Genomic DNA, 22143 nt, shown 5'->3' with positions numbered 1-22143 from the left:
ATTTTTTTTTTTTTTAATTTGGTGTTCTTGAAAAATGAACCATACATTAACAACACTAACACAAACCTTCACGCTATACGTAATTGTGTAGTTTATCTTTGTTATGTTTATAGGCTGACGAGTTTGGGCCACAAACATATTATTATTTCGTACTAATAATAGTGAAGGGGAATTAGTTAGTTAACTGTCAAATTATTTCCTTAAACTAAAAACTTCAAAGACAAATAATGGAAAAATCGATAAAGATCAACCTGTATACTTTTTAAAATTTTCAATGAATATCCAAAATGTTCCAACTGCAAAATTTACTAAAAGTATTATTGCGAGGCAAATAGTAATCAACTTCATAGCAAAAATTATGCACTATCGTTTTTGTTTTTTTTCAATCTGCACTATTTATGATTCACGCAATATATATAGTCCATTGGCAGCCAAAACTAAAAAGAAGGAACTTGAAAAGAAAAAAAAAAGAACAGAAGATAAAGACAATTTTCACTATCTAGGATACTCTCATATGGGTATCGATAGATCAGAACCTAACACAGGATTCACCGCTAAGGCAAATAGTAACATAGGAAGAACTAAACAAGACCACTTAGACCAAATGCCATTCCCTTATGTCTCTCATTATCAAAACCAAAAATTTCTGGCATCTACTATAACCTTCAAGCTCTTATTCCAGCAAATGTATGTTAAACAAAAAAATTTGAAGTTTTACCAAAATCCAATTCTTCACCTTTTAATCCTCTGGCTCATTCTTCCTCCCACCTTCATTTCCTTCCCTCTCTTCCAAAAGCCGACCAGTCTCTTCATCAACTTGCTGAGCAGTCTTCTGAGCTTCTTTAGCCTTCAATGCTTGTAGCTTCGCGTGATTATAATACGCAACTCCCAAGAAAGCAATCCCATAACCAAAAAGATTAATAGGAGTCACTGTGTCCTTAATGACCGACCACGAAAAGGCGATCAAGAGCCAGTCCTTAACCACACCAGCAACATTCATGGTCAAAGCAGAGGTTTTCCCAACCAAAAGAAACACAGCAAGATTCAGAGCAAATGCACAGAACGAATTCGTCCCGAAAATGAGGTAATCGAAATGGAAGCTAGAGGTATCTCTCAAGATCGGAAACTCCACGACAATCCAAGGGATAAACAAGAAAGCTAAGCAGCAAGGAGCAACGTAATAAAGAGAAGTGATAGGATTCAAAGTGATTCCTTTAGAAGTAAGCAAGATCTGAATCATTACCAAACGAGTCGCCTCGAAAGCAACAGCACCAAGCTGGAGAATCACACCCCAAACATCGAATCTAGCTTCGCCATAAGCAGCAATGGCTACACCAAATGAGATCGAAAGCATGTTCATCATCGTCTCAGATTTGAAACCCTCTTTCTTGAAGAGCACGCCAATTGAATAAACGGCGACTGGCATTAACGCTTTGAGCATCTGAATGAAGGAGACCGAGAGGTAAATGTAGGCTGAGTTAGAGAGCCAAAGAGAGAGTGAATACAAGGCTCCGATCGGGACGACGGATCTGAGATAAGTGTCACGTGACATTGAGACCGGTTCGACAAATTTGAAGACCTTGATGAGAAGAAAAGCTAGGGTTGAGCAAAAGGACATGTGGATCATTGTGAGTGAGATCGGGAATGGCCAATCGTACATCTTCTTGTCGAGGATATATTTGTTGTAGACGATGACGGTGAAGCTTAGGAAGATCCATATTGCTACGTATGTGTAGGAGATGATTATGTTCTTAATCACGCCTTCGCTTAGTGATCCACCTTTACCCATATTCGTGATGTTTTTGCCTCTCTTACGACGGTGGTTCTGCGGCGGAGACGGTGGTGTATTCTCCGAAGTTTGTGAATTTTGGTGAGATCCTGAAAAAACGTTTTCAGAGTTTACTAAAAGAGAGAGACTCACACGTAACGGAAGTGATTCACCAATTTATAATTGTTTTCGGTTATAAATAAAATAAAATAAAAAGAATAATAGCGAAATTAATTAAATTTTAAAACGACCAAACCAGTCAAATTCTGAACTAACAAAATGTAATTTAACTCTAAACCAGCCAATATAACTAGTTAAAACTTTATACCTGGTGTTTGTGTCCGTTTTAAGATTTTAAATCATTTTTGAGAAACAATGTTTACATAAATGATATAGTGCGGTTGAATACTAATATTTTTATTCGATATAACATGAATATTTAATTAGTTACATATTTATGTATTTTTAAAACTTATTAGACCTCTCATATAAAATATCTAGAAGACATATATAACAGTATTTATATTTTAAGTATCCAAAAAACAAAAATATTGCCGGTAATCTATATATAATCGTCTCAGTCAAAATAGAATAAAAATAATAAAATAACCCTACCGCATCAAAATATCCAAAATATCAAAATTCGTCAACTTAACCTATTAAATATTTATGTCAAAATAGATGCTCTCCTTATATCTAAACAAGATGTTTAAACATCGACACAAAATATCCAAAATCCAAAGTGTGTCCATGATATGATATCATATATAAACTTGAGATGCTATCTAGACTTGGAAGAGGTTCACTTGATAAAATGTTTCAACTTGAGCTAGTTGATTAATTTTAGCCCGCTTAGATTTATTTACTTGAATCTCTTTTGTTATGTAAGATAATTTACTTAAACTTGTATGTGAAACTAAGTCAAAATCGCCTTTATCACATGCCTAAGTAAAAAATAATCAAATAAAATTGAATATCAAAAATCAGTATTTTAAAATAAAATTCTATAAGAATTGCTCATAAAGTTTATCATGATCGGGACAAGACGGAATAGGACAGGACATGAACTTTACCCAAACCAGGTAAACATGTTAAAATAGTAAAACCTTTCTTAATCTAGGTAGGACTAACATTCGAATCACAAGAATCTGATTCGCAGATGTGTTTAACAAAAGTGGCAAATCTCTTTCACATTTAATGTTCATTATTCTTTATTAAACTAATTAATTATCATCCTACCACTTGTACCTTCATAAGTATCATAATGACTACTATACTAATCTCCTGTAATTATATCATGTCCACAAATTCAATAGAAAATATCAACTACTCTTTAAACAGTAGGCCATATCAGTTTACAAGTCTTAGAATCACAACACATATACTATATTTGAGGAAAAATGTTTACGTATATATACGTACTCATTTCTAGAGCTATCATATATTCATATATATGTTCGAAAATTATATTAATTATTAGCTACACGTAAATTACTTACCCTCGATTATTATTAACCCTCAACTATATTATTATCTTGATCATATAATTCAATGATTCTCCTTTAGACCTGTGCAATGGATCCAGATCCAGGACAGGTCCAGTTAAGCAACTCCTCGATCATCTGCATCGCCATTTGATCATCTTCCTGAACGTCTTCGTTTCGTACCTTCATCTTATTAGTCTCAATATCACCACCGGGACGTGCGTTAACTTTGTCACCTAGTTCAACAAGCTTGACCCAGTTTGGACTCGTTTTTGACCCGGCGCGTTTCTGCCAGACGCCGATGTGTGAGCTGTCGTTGTCGAGGCGGAGACACGTCAGATACGGTGTCTGGTCTTTACAGTTCTTCCTTAGCTTAGCGTTCAATAGTTCCGATAATGATTTGGGAGACCTTAACGCAGAGTTAATCTCCAAGGAATTTGAACCGTTCGATTTGATGACGGGGAAGTTAGTCTTCGCGCTCTGGCCGTTCATTAGAACCGCGGCTTGGTCGTAGGCTCTAGCCGCTGTTTCCGCCGTGTCGAATGTTCCTAGCCACACTCTTCTCTTCCTGATAGCTCACATAAGTTACGTAAGCAAAAAACACACATTTTATTCAAACTTCAAAGTACTAAAACAAACACACAACAAATTTGTTATAAATTGTTACTGATAATAAATTGGGTCGTTTTCTTTTTGAGGAAAGTTTATAGTGAGTAGTGTTCGTTCCTTCCCAATTCTTTGCTATATGATTTTCTATAATCCAACTAAGACATAGAAAATACATCAGTATCAATTATATGACAAAGCATTTAAATTTATGTACACTCAAAATTTCAAAATACAACACAAAAAGTACAAATACTCAACATATGTATATGTTAATAAACGTGGGTTTTTTAATTGGAAAAAAATAAGGAAAACGACTTAAACAAAAATGCATGATATTATAAGAGCTTTGCATGAATCTTCGAAAATATAATCAATGATCAGAAAACTGCCCTACACGTACACCAAAAATGTAAACTTAACTCATAGCATGGACTTGCATAAACAGATTTATACTGTTGTCTCTATTAATAGATAGAGAGGGAGAGAGAACTGACAAGAGAGGATGACGAATCTCAGAAACCCAAGAACCCCACTGACGCTGGCGGACACCTCGGAACTTCTTCGAATGTACCATTCTTCTGTTTTAAATTAGGGTTCTTAATTTCTCTGTGTGTTTCTGACACGAACTAAGAATAGGAGAGAAAGTGAGAGTGGGAGAGAGATTCCTCGTCTCTGATCTTTCTATCTCCAACTACTCACTTAACTCTCTGCTTTTCCCACGTCCTCTCTACTGATATTTATTGTATGTCCCCTATCTCTTCCGTGTCATGGGGTTATTGGATTATATATAGCGTTAGGAAAACTACATGACAAGATAGTCCAAGTACAAATACTAGTTTTGCTACATATAACTAATCCTTTTCCATTTGATCATACTTGTCATTCTACAATGTTAATAATTACCCTACAACGTACAAATACTTGATGTCAGTTCATACCATGCATACAATGGTACCAAGTGATCATATTTCTTATTGCCTATCAATTCGTCTCTTTTCTTCATTAATTATGTGAATATTTGATAAGAAGAAATGTTATTGTTTAAAAATAGATCACGTTTTACTGTTTTAAGTGTTTATCGCTAATGCAAACTATCGAATGGACACTGACCCACAACCAATTACGAAGCCTAGTGGATTTTGGTAACCAAATGCATAAAATCGTACTAAGGTAACTATAATGATGTCCCATGTGTATTCAATTATTCATATACAGTTAAACCTCTATAAATTAATACTCGATAAATTAATAACCTCTATAAATTAATAAATTCTTCCAGTCCCGAGTTGGGATCAGTGTAAAAAGTGACACAAATCGATAAATTAATAAGATAATAACTTTTTAAAAAATCTTATGTAAATATATGGTCCCATCAATATCATAAATTAATAATTTTATAAATATATCAACTATATATACATTATATGTAAGAAATTATTTTGAAATATAATTCTAATATTTTTTTGCTTAAAATTTGTATTTATTCTTATTTAAATTTAGTTATAGTATTTTACTTTATCAAAAACTTTTGGTGTTGTTTTCTAAACATGATATTATTATTTACTTGTAATTGATTTTTGAAAGATATTTTCTATAATGAAAAAAATTTTATAGAAATTTTTGAAAAGTTACTAAATTACGAAAATCTCTCTATAAATTAATAAATATTAATTTATCGATAAATTAAAATCTTTCTAAATTAATAAAATTTTGCAGTCCCAACATTATTAATTTATAGAGGTTTTACTGTAGATGTCTTTCTATTTATAAACCTGTATTAACTCATACTGATTTTTTGTAAAGATTACACTTAATTAGAAGACTGATCACATCCCACACCTCTTGCCGTCGAATTTATTCCGAGTTACATAGCAATTCAAATTAAATGCTATCAAATTTTACTAACAGATAACTTAAACAGTGACGTGAAAACGTCGTCAAAACATATTTCATTCATCTATTTAATTTTCATTGTTTGATTTCTTATAGATCTATTAATTCGACACAAAACAGAGACCTCGATTTCATCTTTTTCGATCATCTACGTTTATGTTACTACCGGTTAAAATTTCTGAGAATAATTAAAATTATAGAAGTGTTTTTACTGATCAATTAATGAAAAGGCTAGAGAATTGTCGGTGCGTCGCGTGGTAAAGTCCACGGATATTTGGAGTAGTTGTTGTCCATTAAATGTTATGAACCTAAAGGAGACAAGAACGAGTTAAACCTTAAGCTTGAATAAATGAATTCACCAACATCTGCTAAACGTACAAAATTAAATTTATAAGTTGAAATGTATATAAGGATGTGACAGCCACATGAATATATAATGGCTCTGATGAATGCAAATGGTACAAGACGATGCAGGATAGGTGCGGTGGTAATCCTTTTGTTTTTCAATATTTAGATGTTTAACAAAGATCAGTTTTTAATTAATGTGTGGTTGACAAAAAAACAAAGATCAGTTTTGAGTCATTTAAAGTTTCTATAACAATTCTAAATTTCATTATATTTTTTAGAGCTAAAATAATTCAATAAACGTTTAATTATATGAATAATAATAAAATATTGGTCTAGAAATTGGTAATTCTCACAAATAGCACATAAATAATTCAAGAATAATTATATGAATTATAATAATAAAAAATTGGTCTAGAAATATGCAATTCTCATAAATAGCATGAAAGTAAGTTTGTTACTAAATTTAACACACAATCTCTAAAACTCTAAAAAAACACAAATTCATAGTAAAAAACTAATATAAAGTTATTAACATTCGATTGACGTTTCACACGATTGTTTGTAAATTAATCGTGATTTCAAATTGTAATTAATTTTGTTAATTTATATAATTATAAAATAGTTACTGAGTAAATTCACTAAAGCTAATTTTACAAATTTGTGGACAATGTTATTTTAATTGTCCATTAAACTTGTTTGAGTGCTATTTTAGGATATTTCTCTATGATATATCGCTCCGTTTATTTACGACAAATATACGTATAATTCATCTTTAGTATGATATTGTGAAAGAAATAATTACTTGTTAATGGAAAGCCAAGTTTTCAACAAATTTTGTCTTTATAGATCTTTGTTTAAATGGGTATCAACTAGGCTTTTCACTCAAGACAGGAAAAGGTTGGCATAAGAGAGAAAACCCAGTTTGTATTGTTTTAGAGAATCTGGTATTGCTTAGGTCGAGTTTCTTGAACAAGAAACAAAAGGTTTTTCATATTTGTTTATTGTGAAGTTTATTTGGGCCCAATGGAATGTAATTACCACTGGAACATCACTTGGTAACCAAAACTAAATAAATATACAATGGCGCATGAACACTTGCTTTTATTAATGAGTCTACAAAAATCTATAACATTTTTTTACTGTGAAGGACAAATCTCAATGAGTCAAAATTGTGTTTTGGTTGATACAATTTTCCATGAGATGGCACTTCTTTGGAAGCACCTGACACTAACAACAGTTACAGGTAAAAGATAGACAGACAACTTACAAGGAAAACTATTCCATAACTGTAGAGACCAAAACTGATGTCTGAAACTAGGATTGATGATCACCTGATACAAACTGCTGAAGCCAGAGAGTTGTGCTGACTTGGTCATATCAGGAGAATCAGAAAATCTGCGGTTTCATCTTGAGAAGAGTGTGTTCACACGTTCAGGAGATGTTAATGTTGCCACTCTTTTAAACTGTCAAATATTCATATAGAGTGAGAGAGACCAAATTCAGATTCAGTGTCCACTTTCTTAGATTGAATTTATTATTATACCTTTTGTTGGTTGTATTTGGTGTGTATAGCGATAAGAGTGCTTCCACTGGTGTTGAGCTGCAACTCCTCCATTGCAAGTACCGTGTTTTTTAGAGCGGATGTTTCATATCTTGTATAGTGTTGTAGAGTTTGGTTCTGTAAGCAATAACATTCACATCACCAAAAATTGTTTCAATGAGGTAAAAACATTCATAATGAGAAATATGAGCTCACTCACCCAAGGATGGTTAGATTGGTCGAGTGTCCATCTTGCTAAGAAAACCGCTGAAGCGGCAATTAGGGATGGAAGGAACCTTAGGAAAGTATATTCTGTGAGAGTTAGTTCCGCGAAATAGTTGGCTAAGTACTCCATTTCAATGAGAGGAACCTGTAAACCAACAAAATCAGTTTACTGATTCCAAGTTATTTCAAATGCTGAGAATGATTAGTGAAATGTATCAATGTAAATCTCACCTTATCAGACGCTTGAGCGGCGCGAATGAACCGCCTGAAACAGAGAAGAAGAAAATGACTTTAGAATGTTTTGAAAACGTTAAAGAGACTATGTTAAGTAATGGTGCATTTTGATGTGTTTAATGATTACCTGAGAAACGTTTTGGTGGTGGGAACTGATAACCGAAAATGAAGAGAGTTTAAAACTTTAATCTCCATACTTAGTACCTGAAAAAATAGTGTATTGTATTTTTTGTTAATCTTTTATTAAGAATGAATCATCTTAGCTGAGAACTGATAGAGATGGAGTCTGCATGTTAATTACTTCTAGTCTTGTGTATGTATTGTCTGTAATGAAGCAAAACTCCTCCAACCGCGGTGCACTAATCTCTTCGTATTTGCTTCAACAAGGAGGAATACCTTAGTTACTTGAGAAGTACTAATCTGTAATTATTAATTTAAGTATATATTCCAGAGTAAAACTTGCTCTAAGTATGCAATGAGAGCAAACATGTGTTCCTCTGTGTCCACTGATTGTTCAGTTTTACTTTCATTGCATTGTGAATGAGGAAACAGTAAAAGTGGTAACTCACGAGGCTATTAACATGCAAGTGATACCAAGTAGCTGGAGCTTCTGCTTTTCAATGTAATTATGAGACATGAACCGATCAATTAGATTCACGGTAAGGTAAAGTGTATCTGAAACCAACTTGTACTCTTCAGAGACCTGAAAGAAAAGAGATTCTTAGTTTAGCAAATACTTTGAAAATAACACACTTTCAACTTTTACACAAGTTCAAGTAAAAGTGTAAAACTATGCATAGCAAATATTGTATTCCTACCTCCACGAGCCAATCAATCAGAATTCCGCGCATCGTTGGATCGATATCTCGCTGCACTTGCACCATATAGCTAGTTGAAGGTCTTTGTTCAAGCTGTACAAAAAGTATTGGTTAATATAAGTAACTCAAAATCTCAAAATGTAAATCATCTTTTGGGAAGATAGAATAAGACCAAGCATTGAGATTATGTAATGCAAACCTCTGCAACATTAATGCTGTCATATATACTTGCAGCATATAAGCTACAAAACTGAGGATCTTGGACACCTGAATCTATATCTACAATCTGAACACAATCTGTGACATCAGATCTGTCTTCTTCTGCACAATCCACTAATTCTTGAGTAAATTTGAGAAACAAACACTCTGGTACAAACACATTCTTTAGTAGTGAAGTTTCTTACTTTGCTTTGAAGCAGATGCATCTAAAGATTCAACCATTCTAATCTTTGACAAATCTTCTGCTAGTTTAGATTTTTCGCCATCCACATCTACCAAACCATCTTCTTCTATTTGCTTAGTTTCTTTACCACCTCGCTTGCAAGCCTGCCACATTGTATCATTAACAACAAATTCTAAACCAAAACATATACGAATCAAGAAAATGCAAAGAAAGCATAAAAATTTGCTACCTTAACATTGCCTTCTGTAGAAATTATACTTTCTGCCAAAGTGTTAGTCACATCCTTGAGCACCGCTCGTCTTTTCTGATTACAAACTGTGATATTATCCGATGCCATTCGTTTATTACTCGGTCTAGCAACACGCTTCGTTTCATGTTTAAAAGCGGGTTTTGATGGAGAATTCGACACTCCTAAGGCCTTAGCTCTTGATCTAGTGACTCTCACATTATTATCTCGAATTTTCGAAGTAGAGATTGCTTCTTTCTTCGCATTAGTGTGCTTAGAAGAAGCTCTATGCATGATTTCAAATTATAAAAAAACACTCCACTGATTCAACAAGCCAAACCTGAATCAATCAGAGTTAAAAAATGTTAGCAAATTCAGATTCAAGAAAAATCGCATGCTCAATTAGTGAGATCAAATCTCAACTTCATAAACTTGAAAGAAATTGAGTGGAAGAACTTTAAACAAGTAAAATCAAGTTCCCAACATTAAATTTCATCTTTGACCCAAAAAAAAATTCTATACAAAAAATCACCTCCACGATCATATTTCTTATTATTGATCATTTTTCTTAAATGTTTCCGTGACAATAACAAGAAAATAAAAACATAAACACAAACATGATCAAATCATTGTCTGAATTCGGTATATGTTTCCGTGATCAAATCATTGTCTGAAACATAAACATACAAACAAAACAGAGAGAAAAAAAAACCACAAACACTTAGAAAAATAAGAACAGAGAAAAAAACAGATCTACAAACAAAAAAACTCAAATTACGAACAACAAAAATAAATAAACATCGATCCAAACGAGAGACGTGTAAAATGATGTGATACCTTTGTCACAGAAAATCGAATATAGAGAATGAGAATGATCTACAACAGCGAAGAGAGTGTGTGTTGAAATAGGAGGAGCGTGACTGCGTGAGCGGGATTTTGTGGTCTCGTTTCGAAATTCAGATATTAAAATTTTTAAAGTTGAAAAACAAAAGAAAAGAGAAAGTGACTTTGGGATTTGGACAAATGATAATTTTTGGATTTTTATTGGGAAGTAAGTGACAGAGTGGTTTCTGACACTTTGACGTCTGGTCTTGTAGTTGTGGTAAATTCTCTTTTTTTTTTTAATTTGGAGATCTAATCAGCCGTTACGCGCTCTATTCTATGGCATCTGTTCCTTACTTTACTATTTGAGTGCCCCATTGATTAAACCGTTTCATAACCTAAAAGCCCATTGGACTATTATCACAAACTATTCACTGACTCTAACAAAAACCCAATCTATGTTTTGTAAAAAAAAAAAAAAATCTAATATTAAAGAGGAACATAGTCACCAAAGAAAAGAAATTGGTGTTTGCTTCATTGTTAAAAACTATTAATTACAAAATAAAAATTTACTATTCTTTCTAAATTTGGAGTCTAGCTTTAAATTTGGCAGACATATTTCCTCTTCATGTAGGCAATATAATTTTACTCTTCATACTAAAGTCTCTTTTTTTTTTAATATCAAAAAACTATCATGTAAGAAATTTCTTAAAAATTTAAATTAACAGGTAGATTATCAATCAAAATGTTTCAATTGATACTATACGTATAATACATTATCATTATCATTACATTATTTTTAATTTTTAACTAAATTAAAATTTTAAAATTTGTTTTCACGCTATTTCTATTGGTAAGTTGATTGTTGAAGAATTTAAAGATTTCAAAAGTTTAGAGATTTTAAAAGTTTTACAGATTCTTCTCAGTGAGTTGTATAAACTCTAGCAATGATTTTCATGGATTTTTTGTTTATGGCTAAACAAAGTGTTACTAGATAATATTTTTCCATGTTTTTGTTTTCTTTATTTGTTTTATTTTACCATTGTTTGGTTTATTACACTAAATAAATTTATAAATCTCATATAATATAAATCGTTGACATATTTTTTGTATTATTATCAGTTTTCATAATCGTTAATGTAAAATTTATTAATGTAAAATATTACTGTTTTTTATGTTAACAAATGAAGAGATACATGAGTTTATCAATTTTGAGAGAGAGTTTGTCAAGAAAGACTTTATTCATCAACAAGCAAACGGAGTTGATATTGCTCATATGCGAATCCTGCTAGTCACTTCCTTGCTTGGACTCCTCAAAAAGCTTTATGTCTTTGAGATATATGAGGTCAAGGTTGAAAAAGAGAAGAGAGATGCTTCTAGAGCAATGGTACTCTTGATTAACAAGAATCCTCACTACAAAAAAAGAAACTCATTTACATCACATAATTTGTTTCAGAAAATTAAATGATACTAATTTAAATCACTTATTTTTAATTGATACTAATTTAAATCTTTATTTTTAATCGATATAAAAAATATTATTTAACATCAGTTACAATAATAGATGTTGTTATTGATATATATGGCATCATTTCATTAAAACTAATACAAATCCAAAACATTTGCATCACTTTCACAAAAAATGATCCAACCCTAAGAATTTGCATCATTTAGAAAATGATACAAAATTTGCACCAATAACAAATGATGGTAATTAAAGATAAAGCATCAGTTGTAAAAAGGGATTTAATTGGTTACTTAATTTGTCAAAGTCCCACATCGCTCCCATGAAAAAAGGCTTCATAATTTTCTTATATATATTGACCTTGGTTTTTGTATTGTCAACAAAGTGTAAACATTAATAAGCAACTGTTTATACGAAACAAATATAATCGTTTGCTTTTATATTAATTAATAAAATTAATAAATTTGTTTACTAAAATATATATTTAATATGATTTTACAAATTTTAACATCAGTTATTTGTAATTGATATAAACACTTAACATCACTTATTATTGTAACAATTATTAACGTCATTGTAACAAATTGATGCAAACACTAATATCATTTATATTAATTGATGCAAAATTAACATCATTTTGCAACTGGTGCATATTAACATCGATTATTGTAATCGCTGCAAATAATTATTTGAAACGATGCAAATAATTTGTATCACCAATTCCTAAGTCATTTATAGAAGTGATGTAAAACTTATTTGCATCAATTATAACTGATGCAAATATACAAAATAAGCGATTCAAAACAGCCTTTTCGTTGTAGTGACAATTGTTGAGTTTTATTTTTTAAGATAAAAATTAAAAATCCCATGGATATAATAGAATTGTAAAATCAATGATAACTAAATTTTTTGAATAAAAAGAGATTGTTGATAGAATTTAAAAGTCATCAAATCAATAATACTAGATTTTACGAAGAATGTAATAATTCATTAACCAATAACTGTTGAATATGAAAATTTTAAAACTCTTTAAAAATCCATCGACCAATAACACATACTACAACAAATGGCATAAAATTGAAAAGTTGGTTCCCAAACTTGACTACAATTTCAAAGGAGGATAGGAGTTCTGGCTCCAATGCCTATAAGCATTCTTTCTCATAATGTGATCATAGTCCCAAATCAAAGACCTTCTCCATGACATTGTTCCCCAATCTCACTTGAACAATGAAAATACAGATACTAAGTCACAGTTTATGAGAAGTTAAGAAAGCACAAAATTATTCAAAATGAAAAAATATTAGCAGAATTTTCTTATGACAAAAATGAGCAAACTATAAACAAAAATAAAAAAATTGGCAAAATTAAGATTACCAAAATGCACTAAAACCAAAAACACCTACCATCACTATGCCTATTGCGCGTGAACACATGCATAAATCATTTGAGATTTAGATAATACTCCATGAAAGAAGAACAACTCAGAGTTATTTCATTAGTAGCAATTTAGTCTGATATTACCACAGATTCATTCAAGATTAAGAGAGATTGATAATTCTCTTCTCTTCTCTTTGTTCATGTTTAAGCTTGAAGATTCGAGTAGATCATTCAAGGTTAACAAAATCAAAATTAAGCTTGAAGATTCACCAAAAACTCAACTTTCAACTACCTCATAGATTAAGAGAGATCATCTATGATTTTAGCTCTACAATTTCATCTACGCTATTTGAAAACAAAACATAAAAATGGTGTTCTACACAAATTTTCTAAATAAGATGGTTATTAGTTAATTTCAAACTTGTCTATATAATATAAAAATATTTGTATACTAAAAGATATTTATTATCTAATAAGACCTCAAATTATTTATTCAATCAGTTGTTTGTAGATTCTATATATGATGTTGAGAATAGTGAACAATAATAAAATAATTTATTTGTACCACTAGAGCACAAATATATTGTTTGCAAATCGGAACGCCCAAGTAGTGTTTAATATAAAGAACATAACATGGATATCTCTCCTAGATCATCATTCCTCAGAGCTATTGCCATCCAATCTAGCTGTTGCATGTTTTTTCAAGGCAAATATATACTTGATCCATTGACACTTAGGTTACCAATATTAGCTAAAGAACATAACATTTACATATATACTATGTATTAGTTTTGTTCTCTTTTTGATATGTTGAGTCTCCGTTTTTCTAAACTAGTGATCTGAGACTGTCCGTTTTGATCCTCCATAAGCTCTACACGAATCAGCGTCTTTCCTTTTTTGGTCTACGCGAGAGATATACCACGCGTCACAGATAAACTTTCATATTCTTGTAAGCTATTACTTTTGGACACCTTGATATATCTCCTCCAAATATTACAGAGCCTGATGGATCGAGCATTCTCTTGCTTTCTAAACTTGCGAGATTGAGAAGTTGTACCTACGCGTCTCCTATGTATGCCAACGTAACCATACAGAAAGTTGGCGAAGAAGCAGAAACACATCTCGCAGTTTACATTGGGAAGGTACATAGAAACTCTTATATATAATACAACATAAAAATATCAGCCCATTAGGTAATTAAGTGCAACTCAAAATAACTCAATATTAAGTCATTATCACATGGACATCGAAGCTTTCATAATATTAACAATCTCCTTTCATATCCATATAAAATCCCATGTCATACGCCAATTCAATCTCTAGAGCAATCGTGAAGATGGATTTTTCTTACTTCCTCTAAAGGTGCACCCACTCAACCTCAGTAGAACAGAGAAGCCCAACAATTTGAGGTAAAAAAGCCCGGGACTTATTCAATCTTCAACATGCAGCCCATCTATAGTCATCTACAAAAAACAAATTAAAAATTTTGTAGGTTAATAATTAAGAAACTAGAGGGACAATGGAAAGAACAATTTTAGTGTTTAGCTATATAAAAAGTAATGAATTATATTATAATAGATAAGGATCACGATGGGCGGGTATGAGATTGATGCATTGTTTATGAATTCGTGTTTGAATAGTACACATATTTCTTTTAGTAAAATTATAATAAAAAATTTGAAATAATTTAATAAATCTAATAATAATAACAATAAGAACACATGTCTTTATAATCACTTCAACGGTCGCGATTTTGATCGTAACTCTTCAAAGTATATTGTATTTTATTTTTCATTATTAAAATATTTAATAAATTTTTATAACTGCTTAATTAAACCATTGCAACATTTGGTTTACTTACGAACCATTGTAATATTTTGTTTATTTTATATATTGTAACCCTTAATTTATTTGAATAATCATTCCAACTATTTAGTTAAACCATTGCAACATTTGATTTATTTGACAAACCATTGCAATTTTTTATTTGTTTTATGAACAGTTGTATCATTTACTTTATTTGGCGAACTATTGCAACTATTAGTATATTTGATATCTACGATAATGTCTCTTGAGTATAACTCCATTTTTATCCGTTTGCGCATTTTCCTTCTAAGGGTTAGTTGAGTCCTAGTTAATATAAAAACATGTTATAAAATAATCAATAACCAAACAATGAAGTTGAAACTATTATTACTTCTATCTAGAAAATTAATTTCAATTTAGTGTATTAGGAAAATAAATATAAAACTAAGATTTAACCCGCGGTTTACTGCGGGCAATCGGTTTATTTGATTCTTATACTAAATATTTGAATGAATTTGATATCCTAAACTTATAAATATAATGTTTTTAATCAAACATAACTAAATAATAATTGGGATTTTTTTGGGTTGTTATTTAGTGATAAGAGGAATGTGTTAAATTGTGTTTAAAAATATGTATTATTAGTTATGTGTATGTAATTTTAGTGAAAGTAAAGTATTTACAAAAATGTAAGATTCACAAAATTGGTGTAATACTTTTTATGATTATATGTGTTTTTTTTAACTATTTGACAGGTTATACACTTTTTTTGCAAAATAAAGACCATATGAATTATGTTATTTATAATTATATGTCTTTAAAGTGAAGATAAAAAATAAATTATTTCACTTATTTTTGTTGAACGGTTTAGATTGAAGATAATTAATTTTATTGAACGGTTTAGATTGAATCGGATCATATAAAGTTTATGAGATTGTTAAGACCAAATTACCCTTAATGTTTTTGAATAGGAAAGAATTAAATCCAAAATTGAAATCAAAATTGAAGCCAAATTAGACAAAATTTCAATTTATACTTTCCTTTTAATAATAAGGGGATTCAGTCCTCAATTCTTGGTTTCAGGCGCTGATCATCGATTCAATTTTGACTTTCATCGCCTTTGCTTCCACAATTAATATCGTCCAAAGTTGTCTAAACACAAACCGTTAATATTCCAAGTTGCATAATATATTGAAGACACCAAACATGAGATATAATTTATATGATATAAACTTTATTTGTTCGATAATCCGTGAAATTATGAAGCTCTTATACGATGAATTAAAATCAAACTCTTTAACTTTAATTTTAATCTCGAATAAAGAAGTATTTTTTACCATTGGTTGCACACATGTAGGAATGCCCTACAATCTTTGTCCGCTACGATTATTTTTTATCTGTGTGAATGATAGAATAATAATCAATTTTAATTCAAGTGAGAGTATATTATTAATTCAACAATAGTAATATATGTGATACTTAGTGCTTACGCTTTCTATAGTTGTTCCTTTGATTTCTTCAGAATCTTTATCAAATATCACAAAAGTTTCCGAGTCACATCCATCATTCACTATATAAATAAAAATGCCAACAGAAAGAAATATAATTAAAAAAGATAGTTTTGAAAGGTTTCTTAGCAATTTTTTTTATGATTTATAATATTATTGGAACTATACTTTTTTTTATAGAAATTTCAAAAAATATTATTATTTTATTATTTTATCGATTTTGTAAAAAAAGAAGTAGCATTAGAAGGAGATTTCTAACAATTTCTCATACTTCAAATACTTTTTTCAAAGATAACAATAATTCAAAATTAAAAAACAAGTTATTCTATCCATTGAAATGTCGTAAAAAAACACAAGATATACAAAACCCAATGAAATTAAATTTGATAACAGTTAAGGTTTACATAAAATTGGTCAAGCGAACTTTTAGAAGGAAAAAAAAGAAAAATAAAAATCCATGTAAAATATACTCATCTAACTATTTAAAAATAATAATGAAATGAAATGGAAAAAGTGTATCTTTAGTACATGCATCAAGAAAAGTGTAGACGTTACTAATAAGATTAGTTTTCCAAAGAATATTCCGTTCTCGATTTCCCTGGTCTTAGGTTTGGCCTACAAGAAAAGGTTTACTTAAGACATAGTGTCACAAAACCCATGAAAGAATTCATCTCTTTCTTTCTTGAAATCCCTATGTAGTCTCCTCAAGTAATCAACAACCCTAATGGCCTAATCCAAACGTTTCGTATTCAAATTCGTTTGTCTCCTTAAATTCTAACTTTACGTTTACATAACTCTAATTGCTAAAGCCGTTTTGAGCCATTCCAAAAAGATCCTCAAAAGAGACATTTCCTCGATCCATTGTGGTTTGCTATTAGTTAATTATCAATACACATTGGTTATTTTTTTCCTTATAATTATTAGTCATCCACTAAAAATAGACATCCACTTTCCACGAAATACAAAAATATTTATTTATAAAATTTGCAGGTGAAATAATGACGGAGCAATTGCTGCTTCATGGAACTCTTGAAGTGAAGATTTATAGGATCGATAAGTTGCATCAACGTTCAAGATTCAATTTATGCGGCAAGGTAATATTTAATTTCAACACTATCTACTAATAAGAGATATTAGACGAAGGTTACTTGTAAAATAAGACTCAAAAATGATTCATAGGGGAACAAGGAGCCAACAGGTAAAAAGACTCAATCTCAAATCAAAAGACTAACGGACTCATGCACAAGTTTGTTTGGAGGACATCTATACGCAACTATTGACCTAGACAGGTCAAGAGTGGCTAGAACCATGATGAGACGTCATCCTAAATGGTTACAATCCTTCCACGTCTACACCGCACATTCAATCTCTAAAATCATATTCACAGTTAAAGAAGATGAACCGGTCAGTGCTAGTTTGATAGGGCGAGCTTATTTACCTGTAACAGAAGTCATCACCGGACAACCTATAGACCGATGGCTCGATATCTTAGACGAGAACAGGAGACCAATCCAAGGAGGTTCCAAACTCCATGTACGTGTGAAGTTCACTCATGTGACACAGGACGTGAATTGGAACAAAGGAATAATATTACCTTCCTTCAATGGAGTTCCTAACGCTTATTTCAACCAAAGAGAAGGTTGCAAAGTTACACTATACCAAGACGCTCACGTTCTTAACGAATACCCTGATGTTACCCTCACGGGAGGACAAGTTATATACAAGCATCATCGGTGTTGGGAAGAGATTTTCGATGCGATATGGGAAGCAAAACATTTGATATACATCGCTGGTTGGTCCGTAAACACCGACGTGACATTAGTTAGAGATCCTAAACGGACGAGACCGGGAGGGGACCTCAAGTTAGGGGAATTGCTGAAGAAGAAAGCAGAAGAAAACGTGACCGTGCTGATGCTTGTGTGGGACGATAGAACGTCTCACGAAGTTTTTAAGAGAGACGGTTTGATGATGACTCATGATCAAGAAACTTACGATTACTTCAAGAACACGAAAGTGCGTTGCGTTCTCTGTCCGCGGAATCCGGATAATGGTGATAGCATTGTGCAAGGGTTCGAGGTCGCTACTATGTTTACTCATCATCAAAAAACGATTGTGGTGGACAGTGAAGTGGACGGGTCATTAACCAAGAGAAGGATAGTGAGTTTTCTTGGAGGTATTGATCTTTGTGATGGGAGATACGACACTGTAGAGCATCCTTTGTTTGGTACTTTGAATAGTGTTCATGCTAATGACTTTCACCAGCCGAACTTTGATGGTGCATCGATTAAAAAGGGCGGTCCACGTGAACCGTGGCACGATATTCACTGCAAGCTGGATGGTCCTGCGGCGTGGGATGTTTTATACAATTTTGAGCAGAGGTGGATGAAACAAGGTATTGAAACAAATTCACAATGCTTCAACGTTTTCTTTTTGCGTTTACATGTTACAATAATTGGTGATTTTTTCGAATACAAATTTTTTTTAATCGTGAAAATGTTAACGAACCAAGTGTCGTTAGCTCTATTGGTAAAGACCGACCCTAAGCGAGACTTAGAAATCACCAGTTCGAGTGACGCTTGGGACGAAACTAATATTGTAATTTGTGTTTTCGGGTCTAAAGGGATTAAGAATTTTTTTTGTTTGAATTACGGGCTTTTGCATTAACATTATTAAAACACACATAAATTTGTGTGTCAAACAACGGTAGCCCTAAACAAAAGTGAAATGTCATTCTAGAAACTCACAGAATTCAATCATTAATTCGTTAGAAATTTATTTTATGTTTTTAGGTAGTGGTAGAAGGTACCTTATATCGATGGCACAGCTCGCAGAGATCACGGTCCCGCCACTTCCGATTGTACAACCAGACAATGAAGAAGGTTGGACAGTTCAAGTCTTCCGGTCGATAGATGATGGTGCAGTTGAAGGGTTCCCAGAGGATCCACGTGAAGCTGCAAGCATAGGACTTATAAGCGGAAAAGATAACGTGATCGAAAGAAGCATTCAAGACGCTTACGTTAATGCCATAAGGAGAGCCAAAAACTTCATCTACATTGAGAACCAATATTTTCTAGGAAGCTCCTTTGGATGGAACTCTAGAGACATAAATTTAAATGAGATCAATGCACTACAACTCATTCCTAAAGAGATTTCTCTAAAAATCGTGAGTAAAATCGAGGCAGGCGAGCGGTTTTCGGTGTATATAGTGATTCCGTTATGGCCTGAAGGTAAACCTGGTTCCGCATCGGTTCAAGCAATACTAGACTGGCAAAGGAGAACAATGGAGATGATGTATACTGATATAATCATTGCACTACGTAAAAAAGGTTTAGATGCAAACCCTAGAGACTACCTAACGTTTTTCTGCCTCGGGAACCGGGAAAAGGGCAAGGTGGGTGAATACTTGCCTCCGGAAAAACCGGAGGCTAATTCTGATTACGCAAGAGCTCAAGAATCTCGTCGGTTCATGATCTATGTCCACTCTAAAATGATGATTGGTAAGTCCAAATTTACCTTTCATAACTCATCATTTTTATTTGGCTTTAAGGAATGTGGCGTTTATAAGAGACAACAACTAGGATTAGTGGTGGGTCATGTCGGGCTGAAGACCGAATGAGTCTAGTTAATCTCGTTAGGCCCATTTTTTCCGAATATAGTGTTAAATTATAATAAAAGATAAAAAAAGTAGCGGTTTTACAATAAGTGCATCGTTTGTTTGATAAAAAAATTTAAACGTAAAAAGTTTATAAAAATTTAACTTACTGATTTAAACCAAAATTTTTAAATTTTGTTTGGCCAATTGCTACAAACGTATTAAGAACAATCAAAAAGCTCTTAACATGGTTCATATATCTATGCAGTTGATGATGAGTACATAATAATAGGATCAGCCAATATAAACCAAAGGTCAATGGATGGAGGTCGAGACACAGAGATCGCCATGGGAGCATATCAACCTAGCCATCTCCTATCTACTAATAATATGAGGCCGGTTGGCCAAATATTTAGCTTCAGGATATCACTATGGCTTGAACACCTACGAGTAACAACCAATGCATTTCAGTGCCCCGAAAGCGAAGAGTGTATAAGAATGGTTAATGCAACGGCAGACGAGCTATGGGGACTATACTCAGCACAAGAGTATCCTCGAAATGACGATTTACCGGGGCATTTGCTTAGTTATCCGATTAGCATTGGTAGCAATGGGGAAGTAACAAATCTTGCTGGGACTGAATTCTTTCCTGATACTAACGCAAAGGTTGTAGGCGAAAAATCTAATTATCTTCCTCCAATCCTTACTTCTTAGGTGATGTAACACTCTCATATCATAATCTTGAAATGTGTAATTTCGGTGTATAGTTATGCTATTCATACTCATAATTAGTAAGGAGTTCTTAATTAATCTTCTTTGTTAACCTATTTTAACAGAATAATAAAAAATTCAAATTAACAAAAAAATAAGAAACTTAGTAGTGTTAAAAACCCTACTAAAACAACCAAATCACTTCCTAATTTCTATGTGTTACTTATTCAAAGTTTTCATTTTCAAAACTTAAATATGGAAACTGAGTAGACGAATTTCATTTACGTGAAGTTGATCTTTCAGGACCTTTCCAGCTGTACGTGTTAAGAAACATTCAATCCACTTTATAGCAACTTAAAGCATCTATATAGTAGTGATTATATCCAAATTGGCTTTGGTTTAAATCTAGTTGGCTATAGTAATTTACCTCTAGACTTTTCACTAACTTTTATTGATCAAAACATAAGGATAACAACACCTAACGAAAAACTCTCCACACTTTTCATATTATCAATAATTGAGATGGCGACACATTTCAACATATCTATTTACATTGCCGACACAAAATATCCATAGACCATATTCACTCATTAATGTTTATTGTTCATTGTAAAGGATTCTAAAATTTGGCCATACCATAATAAGTCCACCTTGGCTCTAGTCAAATTGATCGAGGGAAATCAATGATTTCTCTAGTCTAAACAGCTGATTAATTTTCTTAATAATGTTTTGTCATTTCATTAATTGTTATAGAAACAAGTTTACTAGAATACAAAATATCTAATTAGTTGGGTAGATGCTAAATCTTAATCTGATTAACGTCTAAGGAATTTTAGATATCTATAACTCTCAATTTGTTTTACTATCCAATCCACCAACCAACCAAAAAGGGAACAATACAAAATAAACGTCCTCTCTCCCACTCGAGAGGATTACTTAGCTTTAAAAATCGTGAGAGTAACAAAAGGAAACAAAAATGTGCGTTGACAGAAACAAAAGTGTGTGTGCCTAATCACAATGGCTGCCACATGAGCGAATATCTTTCTTTTCTGTATTATTAAAGAAATAGTAAAAAGAAGAAACTTTTGGAATCAATTAAAGTCACAATGCTTTAATCTTAAAAAATATTTTCAATAACGAAATTTAATATTTGGATATTTATTTTTTCAATATTATTATTTACCGAATGATCGATATTTATTGTGTATATTTGAAAGAGTTTCATAACAACAAGAAAGAATTTACAAATTTCTATTAATTTTTAATTTTTTGTACTGCAAATATTAAAACGGATAAATTGGTACGAAAAGTTCG

The 22143-nt window shown here is 31.9% G+C and overlaps 4 protein-coding genes across 11 annotated transcripts; 1 reads left to right on the top strand and 3 right to left on the bottom strand.

Annotated features, from left to right (window-relative positions):
• Nucleotides 1-432: 432 nt before the first annotated feature.
• Nucleotides 433-1896, bottom strand: AT5G25400 (Nucleotide-sugar transporter family protein). Its single transcript, NM_122449.2, has one exon. The coding sequence runs from the start codon at nucleotides 1787-1789 to the stop codon at nucleotides 740-742; it is 1050 nt and encodes a 349-aa protein (NP_568469.1). The 5' UTR covers nucleotides 1790-1896; the 3' UTR covers nucleotides 433-739.
• Nucleotides 1897-3009: 1113 nt separating this feature from the next.
• SHN3 (Integrase-type DNA-binding superfamily protein) lies at nucleotides 3010-4614 on the bottom strand. 2 transcript variants are annotated; one of them, NM_122448.4, is made up of 2 exons: nucleotides 4356-4614; nucleotides 3010-3820 (listed from the first exon to the last, which is right to left on the bottom strand). In NM_122448.4, exons 1-2 carry the CDS (start codon nucleotides 4433-4435, stop codon nucleotides 3331-3333), a joined length of 570 nt encoding a protein of 189 aa, NP_197921.1. In that variant the 5' UTR covers nucleotides 4436-4614; the 3' UTR covers nucleotides 3010-3330. The 2 variants fall into 2 exon arrangements, with proteins under 2 accessions (NP_197921.1, NP_851073.1); NM_180742.1 differs by having other exon boundaries at nucleotides 3083-3811; nucleotides 4356-4570.
• Nucleotides 4615-7184: 2570 nt separating this feature from the next.
• On the bottom strand, nucleotides 7185-10555 carry CYCA2;1 (cyclin a2;1; the record flags this gene model as incomplete). 4 transcript variants are annotated; one of them, NM_001343923.1, is made up of 12 exons in its annotated part: nucleotides 7185-7565; nucleotides 7646-7780; nucleotides 7863-8012; nucleotides 8099-8132; nucleotides 8229-8305; nucleotides 8403-8478; nucleotides 8671-8804; nucleotides 8920-9012; nucleotides 9119-9240; nucleotides 9324-9465; nucleotides 9552-9888; nucleotides 10386-10555. In NM_001343923.1, 11 exons carry the CDS (start codon nucleotides 9840-9842, stop codon nucleotides 7506-7508), a joined length of 1314 nt encoding a protein of 437 aa, NP_001318646.1. The 4 variants fall into 4 exon arrangements, with proteins under 4 accessions (NP_001318646.1, NP_001332474.1, NP_197920.2 ...); NM_001343924.1 differs by having other exon boundaries at nucleotides 7185-7780; NM_122447.3 differs by lacking the exon at nucleotides 10386-10555 and having other exon boundaries at nucleotides 7257-7565; nucleotides 9552-9842.
• A 6733-nt stretch (nucleotides 10556-17288) lies between these two features.
• PLDALPHA3 (phospholipase D alpha 3) lies at nucleotides 17289-21243 on the top strand. 4 transcript variants are annotated; one of them, NM_001343921.1, is made up of 5 exons: nucleotides 17289-17403; nucleotides 17517-17620; nucleotides 17706-18918; nucleotides 19316-20023; nucleotides 20387-21243. In NM_001343921.1, exons 2-5 carry the CDS (start codon nucleotides 17525-17527, stop codon nucleotides 20830-20832), a joined length of 2463 nt encoding a protein of 820 aa, NP_001331647.1. In that variant the 5' UTR covers nucleotides 17289-17403; nucleotides 17517-17524; the 3' UTR covers nucleotides 20833-21243. The 4 variants fall into 4 exon arrangements, with proteins under 4 accessions (NP_001331647.1, NP_197919.1, NP_001318645.1 ...); NM_001343920.1 differs by having other exon boundaries at nucleotides 17335-17392; nucleotides 20387-20928; NM_122446.2 differs by having other exon boundaries at nucleotides 17289-17620.
• Nucleotides 21244-22143: the final 900 nt, after the last annotated feature.

This window comes from Arabidopsis thaliana, chromosome 5 (genome assembly GCF_000001735.4).
Source record: "Arabidopsis thaliana chromosome 5, partial sequence".
NCBI lineage: Eukaryota > Viridiplantae > Streptophyta > Magnoliopsida > Brassicales > Brassicaceae > Arabidopsis > Arabidopsis thaliana.
The sequence above is the reverse complement of the archived record's forward strand: the minus strand, read 5'-3'. Positions and strand labels throughout refer to the sequence as shown.